General features: G+C 38.7%; 1 protein-coding gene across 2 annotated transcripts in view; it reads right to left on the minus strand.

The window, feature by feature from the left end:
* Window positions 1–13141, minus strand: part of LOC107710237 (pleckstrin homology domain-containing family G member 1-like) — a 48943-nt gene extending 35802 nt beyond the window's left edge. The window contains exon 1 of one of the 2 annotated variants that reach the window (XM_016514975.1): window positions 13003–13141. Coding sequence is in view for 1 of the 2 variants with exons in the window: in XM_016514974.1 (XP_016370460.1) it covers window positions 5146–5155 (10 nt within the window). In the remaining variant the exon portion in view is untranslated. Of the gene's footprint in view, window positions 1–5145; window positions 5451–13002 lie in introns of those variants that run through there. The other variant, XM_016514974.1, reaches the window with a different exon arrangement.
* Window positions 13142–16974: the final 3833 nt, after the last annotated feature.

A 16974-nucleotide genomic window follows, 5' to 3' on the forward strand; every position in this document is an offset into this window, starting at 1 on the left:
AGCAGCGCTTTACTGTTAGCGAACATCCTGACACTGATGAGAGCGGCGTTTAGATGAATGTGTAAATATGTGTACTGCGCGCTTTCCTCTCAATAACAAAATAAGCACAGTACAATCAGTGAAATTATTGACAATTGGTCGATTAATCATTCTAATCATCGTCAGATTAATCAATTCAAAAATAAATATCAAAATAATAATCTGTTGCATCCCTAGTTTTAAACAGCACTGATTACTTTGTATTGAAAGAGTGAAGTAACATTCAGTGAATGTGCCTTATGAAGCTCTATGTAGGTCTCAAGAAGCGTCATTGCTCACACATTGTTACTCAGAGGTAAAACCAGAGGGTGGGCAGCTGGTCTCCAATTTCCTACTCTCTCCTTCATATCACAATGCTGGCTTAGACACACATATCCATTCCTCACAGCGAACGATAGATGGAGAGTGAAGAAAGGAGAGAGAGTAACTAGGGTGGTTTAAGGCGGATTAAGCCCTGTCTGCCCCCCTCTGAGGGCTACTGCTGGGAGACTCAAACATGACATAATTCAGAGGAGACTAAAGGACAAAGACCTCTCTCTCTCTCACACACACACACTCTGTGCCTCGCTCTCGTCCACTCATCAGACAGACAACATCAAATAGTCCCCCCAACAGCCCTCTACAGATGAAGGGTGCACGTTTTACAGTTACACACACATTCAGTGGGTTGAAGGAGTTCAGGTCTGTGAACGTGAAGCTTTTGTAGTTTACTGAGGTTTACACTCTTTAAATGGTTAAGTTAACTGTTTTATTTCCCCCCCCCCAATTCTTTTACCAAGTCTTATTGTTTGGAAATGTAACAGCACACATCCCTTAACATGACATATGATGTATCCTTCATGTCTGTAGCACAAACTGTGCTGGGAGGAACTGCGTTCCAAGGTAAAGTTGAGAACAAATTCTAATCCTAAGTATGAACAAAAGTAATAGCGATACTAGCCTTAGCAAAATGAACACAAAACTGCATAAACATGTACTCCCACCCAGTCATGCACACGCAGTGAAGTCATATAACTGCAATCTGTGTACATTTACACAGTAAGCAGTTCCTGACCGCACATACTGTACAGTAAGCATATATAATCATTCCCAAACACACGCTCATAAACACGTCAAATACTCAAACACAAGTGTGAATGACTCTACTTGTCTGCAGAATGGACACTTTTCAAATCTGTGCAATCAAATGTAACTGTAATGTGCTGTGCAACTGATGATATTTATGCTGCAATGTAGTGTGACGTGTACATAAGGGTCAAGTCAGTACAGTACAGTACAACACATGTCTATCTGTAGAGAATGTGAGCTCTTGAGATGTGTGTTTTTCTTCTGGCCAGTCAACTGTGCTCCACTGGAAACTATTGCAGGAACTGAAATTAGAAGCTTGTGAGAACTTCAAAGCATTAAACATATTAAAGATGTGACTGCAGATGATTGTTAAATGGTTGCTTTAGTGCAAATTAAGTTCTTATGAAATGCTGCTGCCATATGTTTTGTGGTGTAGCAATTTAACCAGCACCATATCAAAGCATTAAACATATTAAAGATGTGACTGCAGATGATTGTTAAATGGTTGCTTTAGTGCAAATGAAGTTCTTATGAAATGCTGCTGCCATATGTTTTGTGGTGTAGCAATTTAACCAGCACCATTCTGATATAAAACATGGGTTTACTCAAAAAATACAATTCTGTTACTCATTTACAATCCCATATTATTTTTTATTCATCCATGAAACACAAAAGGAGAAATTTAGCAGCTGTTTTCTACACAGCAAAGCTTGATGTTGTGGTGTTAGCAATTTAACCAGCACCATCCGATATAAAACATGGGTTTACTCAAAAAAATACAATTCTGTTACTCATTTACAATCCCATATTATTTTTTATTCATCCATGAAACACAAAAGGAGAAATTTAGCAGCTGTTTTCTACACAGCAAAGCTTGATGGTGCATTTATACTGTAAATGATATTTGGGAGCTTGAGCAGAATTATCAGTGAACTTCGGTCTGTTCTTCACCCAAAGCTATAATATGGCTCCAGACGACTTGTAATTCAACACATGAGTTATATGGACTACTTTTATGATTATTTTATGGTGCTTTTATGATGCCGATGATTTCCAAGGTTAGAACAACAAGACAGTAAGCAGACTATGATGGAATCTTGAGTGAATGTTTCCTGAAATTATAAGTAGTGTTTGCTTACATGCATGTTTTCGCTTTTTGGTTTAAGTATTGTAGCTTTTTCCGCCTGATTGATCGCCCATTTTTTATATTAGACTTGTCTATCTGCTCAGACTGATAAGGTCAATCCTTTAATGGTGCATTCAGTCTGATAACCTCATGATCATAAGTGCCAGCAAATATGTGTGTCAGTTTGCAAATTAATTCCCACATATGAATCACTGACAGATTTTCATAAAAAAAAATTAAACTAAATTACTTTTTCAATGATGCATTGGTCTGCTGTCCTGTGCCTTTCAGTCCCAAACACTGACATCTGTGTGTATTCATTATAAACTAATCCTATAGCATGAAACATAAACAAAGATTTTACACGGTCACGTTCGCTTTAAGAGAACTCTGATCACCGAGCACAAAAAGAATCAGACACTTGCACAAAATTACAAAGATCTCATGGTCTTGATATCTCCACGGCAATGTGTGTTTTGCAGCCAAGCGCTGCGTGTCCATAACCAATGGGATTAAATCTCTCAGGCCCGACTGCATGACAGCAGCACACACACTCACGCAAGCAACACAACTTCTATTCTGGTCTCTGAAACATGTTGGAACTCCACCACGACTTCTGGAGCTGGAATGCCTGTAACGGATTCATAACATGCCGAAAACATTCCCGAAACCACACCAAACTTCTCATCTACTCCAGAGCTGAGGATCCTGAGAAAAAGTTGCTTATCTCTCAATCAAACATAATGACTCGGAGTAATCACATCGTTATAAATAGCTTTTCTTCGCTGCCCATTTCCTGCAATCAGACCGACCCATTATCTCCCAGAAGTCATCAGAAGAACCGGCTGAAGATCTGATGAGTTGGGCATTCTAACTCAGGGCATCCATCACTTCAGTTACAACTGAAAAAGTACAGTAAAGAGAAAGAAAGTCATTTCATACTTTTTTAATGCATTTTACTGGCAGACAGACTCTCTATCTACTATAACACATCAAAGAACTGGAGGAGACAAAACAGCCTGACTGCAGTCCAAGGAAAATCTTAAATATCAATTAATCAAACACAAAAACTATTCCATATGGGAGAAGGACAGAACCATTCACACTCTTGACGGATGACCATATATCAGACTTTGTCTGATGATCTCTGCAGTCATCTGCAAAGCGCTGCTGTCCGGTATGACATCTGAACTATGTTTGCCCTGTCTGGAGGATCAGGATCTGTTACTGATGTGCTTCTATTCCCAGACAGCAGCAGTGTGATGCCATTAACATGAATGATTCGTTTTTTTCACCTTTGTATGTATGATATAACATACACATAGTTTATTACACATGTATAACATGGTGTGCATTTAAAATCAATGTGTTAATTACACATTTATAACAACCAATTTACCGACAGGCTGGCAAGAGGTTTCGCTAGAATCTGAATGCATTTAAAGAATAGGACGTGACAAAGGGACGTAACCTGCATGAATGAACATACTAATATATACACACCACACACACGGGGTAATGTCTGCCCGTGACCCACGGCCCCAGTGATACCCGCAGATTAGATTTCATATGTATATGTACCCTGAAGGTACTACTTTGAACCTTTTATGTGTAAATAAGGTACAAAGGTGCATACTTAAAGGTACAGTGTACTTTCAAAACGTTATTTCTCACAGAAGTGAAAAACGAAGCTCCGGGTAAGCCAGGGTAAAACCTCCTAGGACGACTGCTTTTTGAATTTTTGAAACAAGTAATTGTTATCTGCAAATATGTTCTGACAGGTTTTCACCGTGCCATCTTTCAAACACATGCTTTAAACTCTTTCTCGCTCTCTCCAGCTGGGTTGCGTCCCGGGGGGTGTATTACTTTAGGGACAGATGTCCTGAGGGGTGCTGGTATTGTCTAAAGCAGACTCTAAACTGTTATTATCCCCCCGAAACCCTCAACCCATGGGGGACTAATTTAGGTCAGGAGTGGGGGAGAGCGACGGAGAGCAAACGGTTTCCTCACAACAACAACAACATAACCGAAATATACCCTTTCAATACACACTGAAAAACCATGTGTAGGATTAACTTGAAACCAATTTCCACTCGGAAGCTGCTGGTTCATTTCACAAGCAACACTGAATTAAACAGTAAAAAGACTGAAATTTTCTGAGACGTACTACAATAATTAGTTTTATTTACAAATAATTATTCATTGTACAGTGTAATACCACTCACGTTAATGCAAAATCTTATAAAAACACATGCTCACAACAACACACACATCTACTTAGCTATTTAAATCTAGATATAATGACCCCAAACAAGCTAAACCCTACCTTTGAAAGAACAAGGTAGTATTGACTTTATTTATGAATCACATTTACCTTTGACAATGTCTTCAAATAAAAGTTTGGTCAGATCTAACTAAAATCTGGAGGCAATTTTGTGCCCAAAGTACAGCAACCCCCACACACACACACACACACACACACACATACACACATATATATATATATATATATATATATATGCACTTACAAATATTTCAGCCAGTTGAGGTTGTGTAGAGGACTTCTGTTTGGTACACGAGCCCACCAGCACAAACCAAGCCAAATAAATACTCTCAGTTCACAACTTGCCAACACACACATACAGACATTTAGTTAAACAGAGAGTGCCAAAGTGTTCAAATGTTGCCACACACACATTCACAGGAAGCTTTCGAGAGCTGCTATGACTTTAGAAGCCACAAAGACACCTTTAATGATAAGCTTCTGCACATAAAACATGTAACCAACATGTCTAAGGAAACCAAGTGCACACAAAAGTACAATGAAACACGACTAACTTAATAACAGAAACAACAAAGACTTGTTTCTCATCTGTTTATGATGTTTAATGCAAGTGTGATTGATCTCTTACCCGTAGGCATTGCAGCTCGATCCAGATTTGATCACATATCCACTTAGTATTCCAGACCAGTGGCACACACACACACACACACACACACACACACACACACACACACACACACACACACACAACACACTCCTCTAATGCTTCAATTCACTTTACATTCTCCCTGAGACACACAGGATAGCTCCGTCTGTGTGAATGATACTGCACACACACGCACACATTCAGTAAATCCTCAGTTCACACACACATAAGGTCTGAGCCGCACCACAACGGTCCTGACGGTCTGCCTGTCACTCACACATTGAGCACTTCTAGATTCTCTTCCCAAACCTCCCTCCCCGTGGCTCCTCCCTCTCCCACTGCAACACATTAGCAGCTCAGACTTCCACAGAATGCCTCTCCCTCTCACTTTCTCTTTTAACTTCCTGTGAATTCCGGGAAATTTCTTGCATGTTTTTTTCCTACAGTGTTTATTAATTTATTGTGTTCTTTTTCGTCACGTGACTTATCTTGAGCATTTGTATTTTGGCACAACAACACTTTGCCACCGTGGCTCTGTTCCAAACACTTGTGAGGCTGTTTGATTCTGACTGTCTGAGACACATTTTGGGAATTGTGAAAGATTCCTTTCATAGGGCTAAGTCGTTGCTTTCTGTGACATGCTCTCTGCTCACTGACAGATGATTAATTGCAAAGAATTTTTGATGAACTTCTGACAGTCTCTGCTTCAGGAACTTCATGAGTGAGCGATGTTGAACACTACATAGGCAGCAACTCTTTGTGTTATACAAATGGTACTCTTCATGTGACAGACACAAGATACATTATACACAATTCATTTCTACAACGTTTGGTATTAACATTACTTTAATAATGCTAAATACACAGTACACACACAAATTGGTAAACACTCAAACTTAAGTTCAGTTGCTGCCTAAAATTTTTAAAGTATATATAAAGTATAATTATCTTGGTTGTACAAGTCATTTAAACTTAAATGACATTAAACTGACTTAAAAATCAAGTTGAATTTCATATTTTGAATTTCATAAATTGCTCAACTTGTTTTGATGAGTTAATGTAAAAACATAAGTTGCCATGACTTACTGATCATATAATTTTTACAGTGTATATTTAAAATGTTATCAATAGAATTTGTTAATAAATTATTTATATTTATCATTTCTCTTGCTTAGTCCACTATCTTGGACAGATGAGCTTGATAGATTTCTCTGAACTTGTCCCTTTTGAAAAAGAAGTGCCGTTATTTGTAATGAATGTGCACTTGTAGTGTACTTCAAATCTTAAAAGTATATTTAAAAAAAAAACTGTACTAACAGTAGCAGCGGGTTCAGGACTGATCAATAGCTGAGAACAACCCCACATAAAGACCGCCCCCCCTCTGTTCTCATTGGAGAGGACCCGTCTGAAACAAACAATACACCACAGCCACTTCATCACACACTATCAGTCAGGGAGATTTATTCCTGTCCACTAACACACCTGACTAAATCATGCACCTTTCACTTGCTAGTTATTTTAGTTAATTCATTATATCTAATTATATAGATATCAGATTAGATATCATGACTGTCTTTTAAAAGAAAATGAATTAAAGAATAAACACACACACACAAATTAACTACTAACTAACATGTAGGTAAATTAGCTTTTCATGAATTAACTATTCATATGAATGAACAAAGGAACCAAGGTACCAATGAACCAACAATCTAGCTAGCTAGCTAACTAACTAAAATTACTTATGATTTAACTAACTAATGAATGAGTGAGTAAGTGAATGAGCACACACACAGACACAGTCACAAATATTATTTAAACTGTAGCGTTTTCAATATAAGTTATAAGTTAATATATTTTAAATATACTAAACTGAAACTTCATCATTACAAATGTGTAATTACAAACATATGTAAACACATGACATACATGATTATTTTTACCATAATTGCTTGTCAGTAAATCTGACAGTATTGTACACTTTAACCATATTTCAAAGAAAATACAATTAATTACGAAAGGACATATTAATATGTGGCAATATACATGTGGCAAAAGAAAGCCTTTTAGACTGACACTTATGATGGCTTAAAATGTTATCTACCTAGGCAGCTCACTAGGTTTTGGAACAGATCCCAGGTATGAGACAGAAAGAGAGAAAATGATAGTATGTTGCAAATTTCTCACGTTAGTCAGCAGGTTCACAGCAAGCTGACCCTACCACCCACCCTCTCTCTCCAAAAAAATCAACTAACTAAACTCATACAGCAAAAATACATTTTCAGATATGTTTTTAAAATACATTTTTAATAAATCAACAAAAATATTTAAAATATTTCTATCATGACAACTCTCAGAATAGTTTAGCATGGTACTGGACCGGTGGATATGACAGTGTTGATGTATTAGGTTTCGGCAGAATAGAACAAACAAGCAAACATCAGCAGCACATCATTGTCTGTACTTATCTCAAGCGTCATACAGATGTCTGTGGCCAGCCGCTGTGGACAGTTAACCAAAGATTGAGTAATGTTCATCATTTCATTGGGTAATTAGTAAGTGTGAAGTAATCATATTTGTGGCTTTGAGTTGATTCAGAATTGCTTTGAGTTGAAAAGAGACTAATTCTCTTTGGACACATTTTCAGAAGGAGACAACAGAGGTACAGTACATGATTGTACAAGTGACTCTAGCACACCTTAAACACACACACACACAGGTTTGTTTTTGTGAAAAGTGGGGACTCTCCATAGGCGTAATGGTTTTTATACTGTACAGACCGTATATTCTATTGCCCTACACCAACCCTACCCCTAAACCTACCCCTCACAGGAAACTTTGTGCTAACAAAAACGCGCACGCACACACACACACACACACACACACATAAACACACACACACGCACACTCACACACACACAAACACACACACACATAAACACACACACACACACACACACACACACAGTTTGTGTGTGTGCGTGCGTGTGCGTGTGAGTATGCGTGTGTGTGTGAGCTGTATGCTGGAGCTGAGAGGTGGGTTTCATCTGGTTTACTGGATATGAATAGCCTGCCAATTGAGGATTGTCAAACTAGTTACTGTGTGTGTGTGTGTGTGTGTGTGTGTGTTTGTGTGTGTGCGTGCGTGTGTGTGTGTGTATGTACTGCATTGTAGCATAAGCTATAAGAGCTTGTTGTCAGTTAGAATTGATGGATTAAAGTCTCTCTCACACACACAAATCCAGCCCCATTCACAGTTTCAAAGTTTGAAACTGTTGTTTAATCCCTGATCACTCAAACAAACTGAACAAACCCCCCGGTTAACAGGAAGAGGGTGAGATTTCACACAAACACACATGCACCCATTCACCTTTAAATCTTTACATGTGTTGTTCACACATGTTTAGTGTTAACTGAGGACACCCTACCATTGTGTGCTTGGTATTATTTGCGCCACCAGATACTGTAATATATATATATATATATGTATGTATGTATGTATGCATATTTAAATCTAAGTTAATGTTAATTTCTACATACACTACCGTTCAATACTTTTTAAATAACTTTTTTCAGCAAGGATGCATTCAGTTATGCTGTTCTTTTGATCTTTTAATCAAAGAATCCTGAAAAAAATGCACAAATGTTTTGATTGATAATAATAATTATAATAATAAAATGTTAATAATAAAACGTTAATAATGACAAATGTTTCTTGAGCAGCAAATCAGCATATTAGAATGATTTCTGAAGATCATGTGACACTGAAGACTGGAGTAATGATGCTGAAAATACAGCTTTGATCTCAGAAATAAAATACATCTTAAAAACACATTACAGTTATTTTAAATTGTCATAATATTTCACAATAGTACTGTTTTTACTGTAGATTTGATCAAATAAATGCAGCCTTGGTGATCAGAAGGGACTTCTTTAAAAAAATATATACGTATATATATATATATATTAACAACCCAAAACTTCTGATTGGTAGTGTACACCAATACATTTTTTTAAACATTTCTAATTAATATTAATTTATTATGAATGGCCATGAATTAACACTAAACAATATTATATTTATAGACTAAATTACCTACATTAATTTTTGCTGTAAAAATATTGTTCATTGTTTATTTCAGTCATGGCCTAATGGTTAGAGAGTCGGACTTGTAACCTGAAGGTTGCGGGTTCGAGTCTCAGGTCCAGCAGGGATTGTAGGTGGGGGGAGTGAATAACCAGTGCTCTCTTTAACCCTCAATACCACGACTGAGGTGAGACCCTTGAGCAAGAACCGAACCCCCGACTGCTCCCCGGTCGCCGCAGCAATATGGCTGCCCGCTGCTCCGGGTGTGTGTTCACTACTGTGAGTGTGTACTTGGACGGGTTAAATGCAGAGCACACATTCTGAGTATGGGTCACCATACTTTGCCACACTTCACTCACTTTTTTTTTTCACGACACCTGGTGTATTAACTAAAGTTAACCAATTGAACCTGAGTACTATTATATAAATCAAATAGCTGCATTTCTAGATTCTGACTGTGAAATAAATACTTAAAGTTGTGCTAAAATGCACTACAAATGTGACATGAAACAACTCTTCTATTTGTGCATCACTGTACAGCACTATTCAGACCATTCAGTAAACTTCTAGAGGAAGGATGACAATTCATGAATTTGTTTATTGAAATAACAGGATTGGGATTAGGGTTATATTACAAGCTATATTAAAAACGGAATATTATTTAATAATATATTTAATATTTATTCCAATTTGTCATATTAAGCTAAATTCTGGGAATGATTTTGTACTCCAAAAAATATCAAAGTAAAACACACACAATACAGAGGGTGGGGGCTGCCAGGAAGACAGCTGTTGTTATGACAACAGGTTCGGTGGATCTTCTAGAGGAAGGATGACAATTCATGAATTTGTTTATTGAAATAACAGGATTGGGATTAGGGTTATATTACAAGCTATATTAAAAACAGAATATTATTTAATAATATATTTAATATTTATTCCAATTTGTCATATTAAGCTAAATTCTGGGAATGATTTTGTACTCCAAAAAATATCAAAGTAAAACACACACAATACAGAGGGTGGGGGCTGCCAGGAAGACAGCTGTTGTTATGACAACAGGTTCGGTGGCAGGCCCTGCAATGGGGATGTGAGGGGCGGGACGGCCCACACAAAAGAACATCGTTAATAAACGAGTGGGTCCCTCACTCTCGCACTCCTTCTCAAAGAAGGACATAAGGAGAGAGAGAGGGTAAACGCTCTGCTCTCACAATGTACTATATGGGCAAATACAAGTTGCACTGGTTGTAAATTTGCATTCATGAATATCATCACACTCCACCACAGCAGATGAAAATCTGAAGCAACTTTTCCTGATACATCCTGGTAATAGACTAGATTTCAGCAGGAGACTGTATATGTGTTTCCATGATTACGCTCAGGTGTGTGTGTGTGTGTGTGTGTGTGTTAGTATTTGTTATTCCAGCAGTGAAGTTCAGCTCAGGAAGTGGATATTCCCCCGCTGTAAGGTAGCATCAGCGTGTGTTTGTGTCTGTGTGGATGTTAGAGGTAGTTTTGATGATACATGAAAGCTATCGTCTCTGACCCCAATCCCTAAAACATGTCAACAGCCCCCACCACACACACCCTACACAAATTCACAAATGCATTTTCAAAAATCTGGCCCTTCAAATATAGCAAAAGAAGTACAGACACACACACTGCATTCAGTAAACTGTACAATTAATTAAGCTGGGCTAGTTTTCTGTCTCTTGTTTCACAACATTTCAAAATATCAAGTCAAATTAAAGTTTAATGGCAATTTAACATTATTTGTTCATTTGGTGGCCATGTATTAAGTAGGTTTGTGTTTTTAGGGGTCAGCGGCACTGTGTGTCTGTCTGTGTGTGTGTGTGTGTGTGTGTGTGTGTGCGTGCGTGTGTGTGTGCATGCGTGAGTGTGTGTGTGCGTGCGTGTGTGTCTGTGTGTGTGTGTGTGTGTGTGTGTGTGTGCGTGCGTGTGTGTGTGCATGCGTGAGTGTGTGTGTGCGTGCGTGTGTGTCTGTGTGTGTGTGTGTGTGTGTGTGTGTGTGCGTGCGTGTGTGTGTGCATGCGTGAGTGTGTGTGTGCGTGCGTGTGTGTCTGTGTGTGTGTGTGTGTGTGTGTGTGTGTGCGTGCGTGTGTGTGTGCATGCGTGAGTGTGTGTGTGCGTGCGTGTGTGTCTGTGTGTGTGTGTGTGTGTGTGTGTGTGTGCGTGCGTGTGTGTGTGCATGCGTGAGTGTGTGTGTGCGTGCGTGTGTGTCTGTGTGTGTGTGTGTGTGTGTGTGTGTGTGCGTGCGTGTGTGTGTGCATGCGTGAGTGTGTGTGTGCGTGCGTGTGTGTCTGTGTGTGTGTGTGTGTGTGTGTGTGTGTGCGTGCGTGTGTGTGTGCATGCGTGAGTGTGTGTGTGCGTGCGTGTGTGTCTGTGTGTGTGTGTGTGTGTGTGTGTGTGTGCGTGCGTGTGTGTGTGCATGCGTGAGTGTGTGTGTGCGTGCGTGTGTGTCTGTGTGTGTGTGTGTGTGTGTGTGTGTGTGCGTGCGTGTGTGTGTGCATGCGTGAGTGTGTGTGTGCGTGCGTGTGTGTCTGTGTGTGTGTGTGTGTGTGTGTGTGTGTGCGTGCGTGTGTGTGTGCATGCGTGAGTGTGTGTGTGCGTGCGTGTGTGTCTGTGTGTGTGTGTGTGTGTGTGTGTGTGTGCGTGCGTGTGTGTGTGCATGCGTGAGTGTGTGTGTGCGTGCGTGTGTGTCTGTGTGTGTGTGTGTGTGTGTGTGTGTGTGCGTGCGTGTGTGTGTGCATGCGTGAGTGTGTGTGTGCGTGCGTGTGTGTCTGTGTGTGTGTGTGTGTGTGTGTGTGTGTGCGTGCGTGTGTGTGTGCATGCGTGAGTGTGTGTGTGCGTGCGTGTGTGTCTGTGTGTGTGTGTGTGTGTGTGTGTGAGTGCGTGTATGCTTATTTGTGTGTGTGTGTGTGTGTGTGTGAGAGAGAGAAAGTGCGTGTGCGTGTGCGTGTGTGTGTGTCCTGAAGAAAAATGAAAATCTAAAAAAAAAATATACAACAATAATTTGACACTGACTGTTTGTCCATCAAGCGGATCACTTTAAATAAGGCAGCACATTTACACACTCACATAATGACATCAGCACATTTCCAGTATTTTATCGTGTAAATATTGCACACCAAATATTTGCACATCCAAATCCAGAACGCACAACCATACAAACCCAGTAGACAGAGTTATTACAAGACAAACATTTTGTTTTAAATAACTACCATTATTTGGTTTACCCTTAAAAATATATAAACATTATTAAAGTGAGACAAATTAGATATTAAGATTTGTTTTCTGAAAATATTTTATGAATATAATGATATGCTCTATTTTGATATGCTCTAGACTTTTGGACATTTGGACACTGGACATTTATTTCCATTGATTTTAAACATTATCCTCAGTAAATGTGCAAAATCATGAATATGCATTGTGTGGAGTTGGATGTTCATAAGTAATTTTATGAAATAAAAAGCTTCCTAAATTACACATTAAAGCTCAGTAATGCCACAGTGCCTCAGTCTATACAAATAAAAAACCATAAATACTCCTACAAATACAGAACACGGCCAGAGCAAGAACCTGGTAAACATGAAAACGGAATTTTAAAGGAGGCCGTACATCCATCTGCACAAGCGTCAAAAACAATATTTGCTGCTGTCACTAAACATTGAGTCTATACATAAAATTCACTCCTATTATAAATGAATGAATAACAGCCATAAACTCACCTTTCAAACAGCTTTGCCACTGTTTTCTGCCCTCCGGTGTGATTCACACAGTTTTCTTGAGAATAAAATCCTTCGGACGTTTAATTCCATGTCCATGGGCTCAAGCAGTCTTCCTTGCTGTCTGACACACACACACACACACACACACACACACACACACGCAGCCTGAGACTGAGCGTCCACCGCGTCCACACCTCTATGAGATCAGAGAGAGAGAGAGAGAGAGAGAGAGAGAGAGCATATATCTGATGGTCTTTCTCCTGATGCACCATCACAAGACACACACACAGTCACTCACATTCCGTGGATGCAGTAACTGGATCACGGTTAACGCTGCAGGCAACGCAAATTGCAAAAAATTGCTGGAACAAAAGAAAGAGTTTGAGAGAAAGAAAGTTGGAGAGAAACGGAGGTGTTAAGAAAGCGAGAAGCGAGCCAAGGGTGAACCGTCCTCCTCTCTACACACGTACACACAACTGGGTCACTTTAAAGAGGCTACACACACAGAAATAGATCTGAAAGCGGTCTGAGATAGACGTAGAGATGGGATTTCTGCTCAGAGCTCAGTCTGGGGCTAATGCTTTGAAAACACACACACACACACACACACACACACACACTCAGGGTGTAACTGTAGGAACCAGACTCTTGGTTGACCTTCAGTCAACAGAAGAGAAGAAGAAGAAACTTTACCTCACACACACACATAAACACACTAATGTCACCAGAGGAAATCTGTGAAACTGTTTGAGACCCAAAACAACGTCATGGTTTAAAACAGGGGCATTGTTTCAATAATTGTTGCACACACTCACACTCTTGAGGAAAGTCCCTCAATAGAGTTCAACGGTCATTCCTGCTTCCTGAGACTGAAGTGTTTCCATCACACTTCGGTTTTTAATAAAACACACACACCTCATGTATTTATGACCTTATTCATGACAAAAGATACAATGCAGCATAAACAATAATACATGTCCTTGTAAAAATGCCATAAGCACTAAACAGGGCAACACTGTTTGAGTTTATGTGCGATTCAGGTTATTGTGACATCTGGCACACCCTACATAGGAAACATTCAGCTAATTAAAGCTGAAAATTGATTAAAAACTTTACACTAATTAATCACACAGCTTTCTGTGATTAATCGCACATAAAAATCAGATTATTTTTAATAATGTATTTTTAATGGCATATTTTAACTATGGTAACACTTTAGATTAGGGAACACATATTCACTATTAACCAAGAGTTTTCCCTCAATAAACTCCTAATTTACTGCTTATGGATGGTGAGTAAGATAGATGTTGTAGTAGTTGTGTTTAGGTATGGGGTGGGTTAAGGGATCTATTGTCATGTGGAATAGGGCATTAATATGTGCTTTATCAGTACTAATGAACAGCCATATGCTACTAATATGCATACTAATAAGCGACTAGTGGTTACACTTTATTTTACAGCACATGTACGTACAGTGTACTTACCCAAGAATGTACTGGGTGGTATAGGGTAACTACATGAGTTAAGGTTAGGTTTAGGGGCAGGTTCAGGGTTAGTATAGTTATTACCCAGTTATTTAAATTGCAATAATAAGTACATAGTATGTACATGCGGAACAGGACTGTAAAATAAAGTTAACTACACTGTAAAAAAAAATCTGTGACATTTACGGTAAAATACCGGCAGCTGTGGTTGCCAGAACTTCACCGTAAAAAATATGGTAGCAACATTTTGTTACCTTTATGAGGTATTATCAAGGCTAATATTTCTAATACAATACCTTTGTTAATTTCTTTCTTTTCTTTTTTTCATATTTTGAGGACATAAGTAATTATAGACACCAGCAATATATCTGAATCAATTGTAACATTTAATAAGCAATAACAATAACCGAACATGATCAATCTTATAACAGAGGTGAGCTTTAGCTTAAGAAAGGTGACTAGCGCAACAGCATGTTCACATTGCAGTGGGAAGCTCTCCACTTCCTGCTCCGGATTTCTGGAGATTGGGAAGCTAACAGGATGTGACAAGACCTCACTCAAATGGCAGTTGATGGATACTATGATAGTATGACCTCAAAACTATTTATATAATGACTTATAAAAAATCAACCCTTCACAATCATGCTGCTATACATTATGACTCTGAATAAAACATATGCACTGGAGCTGCACACAGAGGACACATAAAAAGCTCATTTTAGGCACAAAGGCAGAAATAGATGGTGGTTTTTAACACACACTTATAAAAATGGTGTGGGTAAGCCAGTATTGGGATCCCATGTGTTTGGTATTAGAGCTAAAACCACAGTCTCTGAAATACAACCCAAATATAACTGAAGTCAAAAGTGTATGTATCACTGCACACTGCAGTGGAGTTTTCTGGTTGGATTTTCTTTCAAAAATTGCTTGTGCATAGAGATAATAACTAAATTTGTATATTTTCTAAAGAAAATGTGAGTGATGTCCATACAAAAATCAACACAACAATAGGTTGAGGCTTATTCTGAGATGCTATGTGGTTTCTAAAGGATACTTAGTGGCTCTTAGAGAGTTGCCAGGGTGTTGCTTTGCAGTTGCTTAAGTTCTATGTGGGTTTTAATGCATTATTATGTGGTTGCTACAGTAGGTGATTGCTTACTAAGTAAAAAGAGTCCATCTCAAAGTCTCTATGATATTTCTAGATATGGGTGGGTTCCTGGATTCTGATCATCCAAGAAGTGTTGTTAAAAAAGTTCATGTGCTCTCACATGTTTGACATTTGAAAGTTTCGAAATGTTCAGAAAAGTCATTCTTGCAGCTCATTTTCAATAAAGGAAGACTTTTGAGTTGTGAAAGTTACACTTTTTCATATTACAAAATCTGTTTGCATCACACACTATGATAAGCAAATACTTGTATTTTTTCTACATTGTGAACAATTATGTATATGGTATTCCGTGCTCTGATCTTTCAGATAAAATATTTTTGAAATGAAAATGGAGAATACAAGTCTCTCCCTGTCCCAACAAATCAGAAATGAGAACAAAATGAAGATAGAGTAACTCTGTAATTCATTTGGGCTTGGTTTTCTGCTTTCATTGTTGGCTGGACGACCAAAACCATTAAACAGGAGAGCACATGTCTGACTAATGAAGGGTTATCTGTGTCGAAACTGCTTTTAGACATGTATACACACTCACAAAGCAGTAACAGGGCCCAGATGTGTGTTGAACTAAAAGTATGAATATCTCAGAATGTAAAGAATGTCCTGACACGGCAAACTGAGTGACAAACTGACATCAGATGAACTAAATAATTAATTCTCTGTATTTACAGACTTCCTTTTACCATCAACAGACTATAACATGTCTAACATTTAACAACACTGACAAAAAAAAAAGTGTTATTACCAAATTGATGCCAGGATCTTGTATATATGTGGTTGCCAGGTTGCGAGATGGCTCCTATAGCATCATGGGTGGTTTTTCAGGTGGTTACATACTGAACCAAGTCAGAAAAGCCCACCCTCAAGTATGATATTTTGCCTCTTGTTTGCATTGTCAAAAACCATCATGGAAAATTCATCAGCCAGGACATCTGAAGAATGTGTTTTAGTAAGCATTGCCAAAAACACTGGGCTTCTTCTTCAGAAGGGGCTCAATTATAGGCATTATCCAGTTTTACTGGTGGATCTCCTGTCTGTTTTCAGTATAAATATTTGCTTACACATGCTTTAGAGATATGCTTTAGCATAATTGATATCCTGGACTGTGTCCTGTAATACGCAGATCAACATGGTGAACTGCTGCAGGCAGATCTGCTGTAGCACTGCATGCTGTGCAGACATGCAGGGTGTGTGTGTGTGTGTGTGTGTGTGTGACACAGATGGTGAACTTGTGAGTCATCTCTCTCTGTTCTGCACATAAAACCACCTTATGCTCATTCTGATCCCATATTTATTGTGTATTTTGTTTCATTTAGGAGCTGT

The sequence above is a fragment of the Sinocyclocheilus rhinocerous genome, unplaced genomic scaffold (genome assembly GCF_001515625.1).
Source record: "Sinocyclocheilus rhinocerous isolate Xijiao unplaced genomic scaffold, SAMN03320098_v1.1 scaffold1167, whole genome shotgun sequence".
NCBI classification, from domain to species: domain Eukaryota; kingdom Metazoa; phylum Chordata; class Actinopteri; order Cypriniformes; family Cyprinidae; genus Sinocyclocheilus; species Sinocyclocheilus rhinocerous.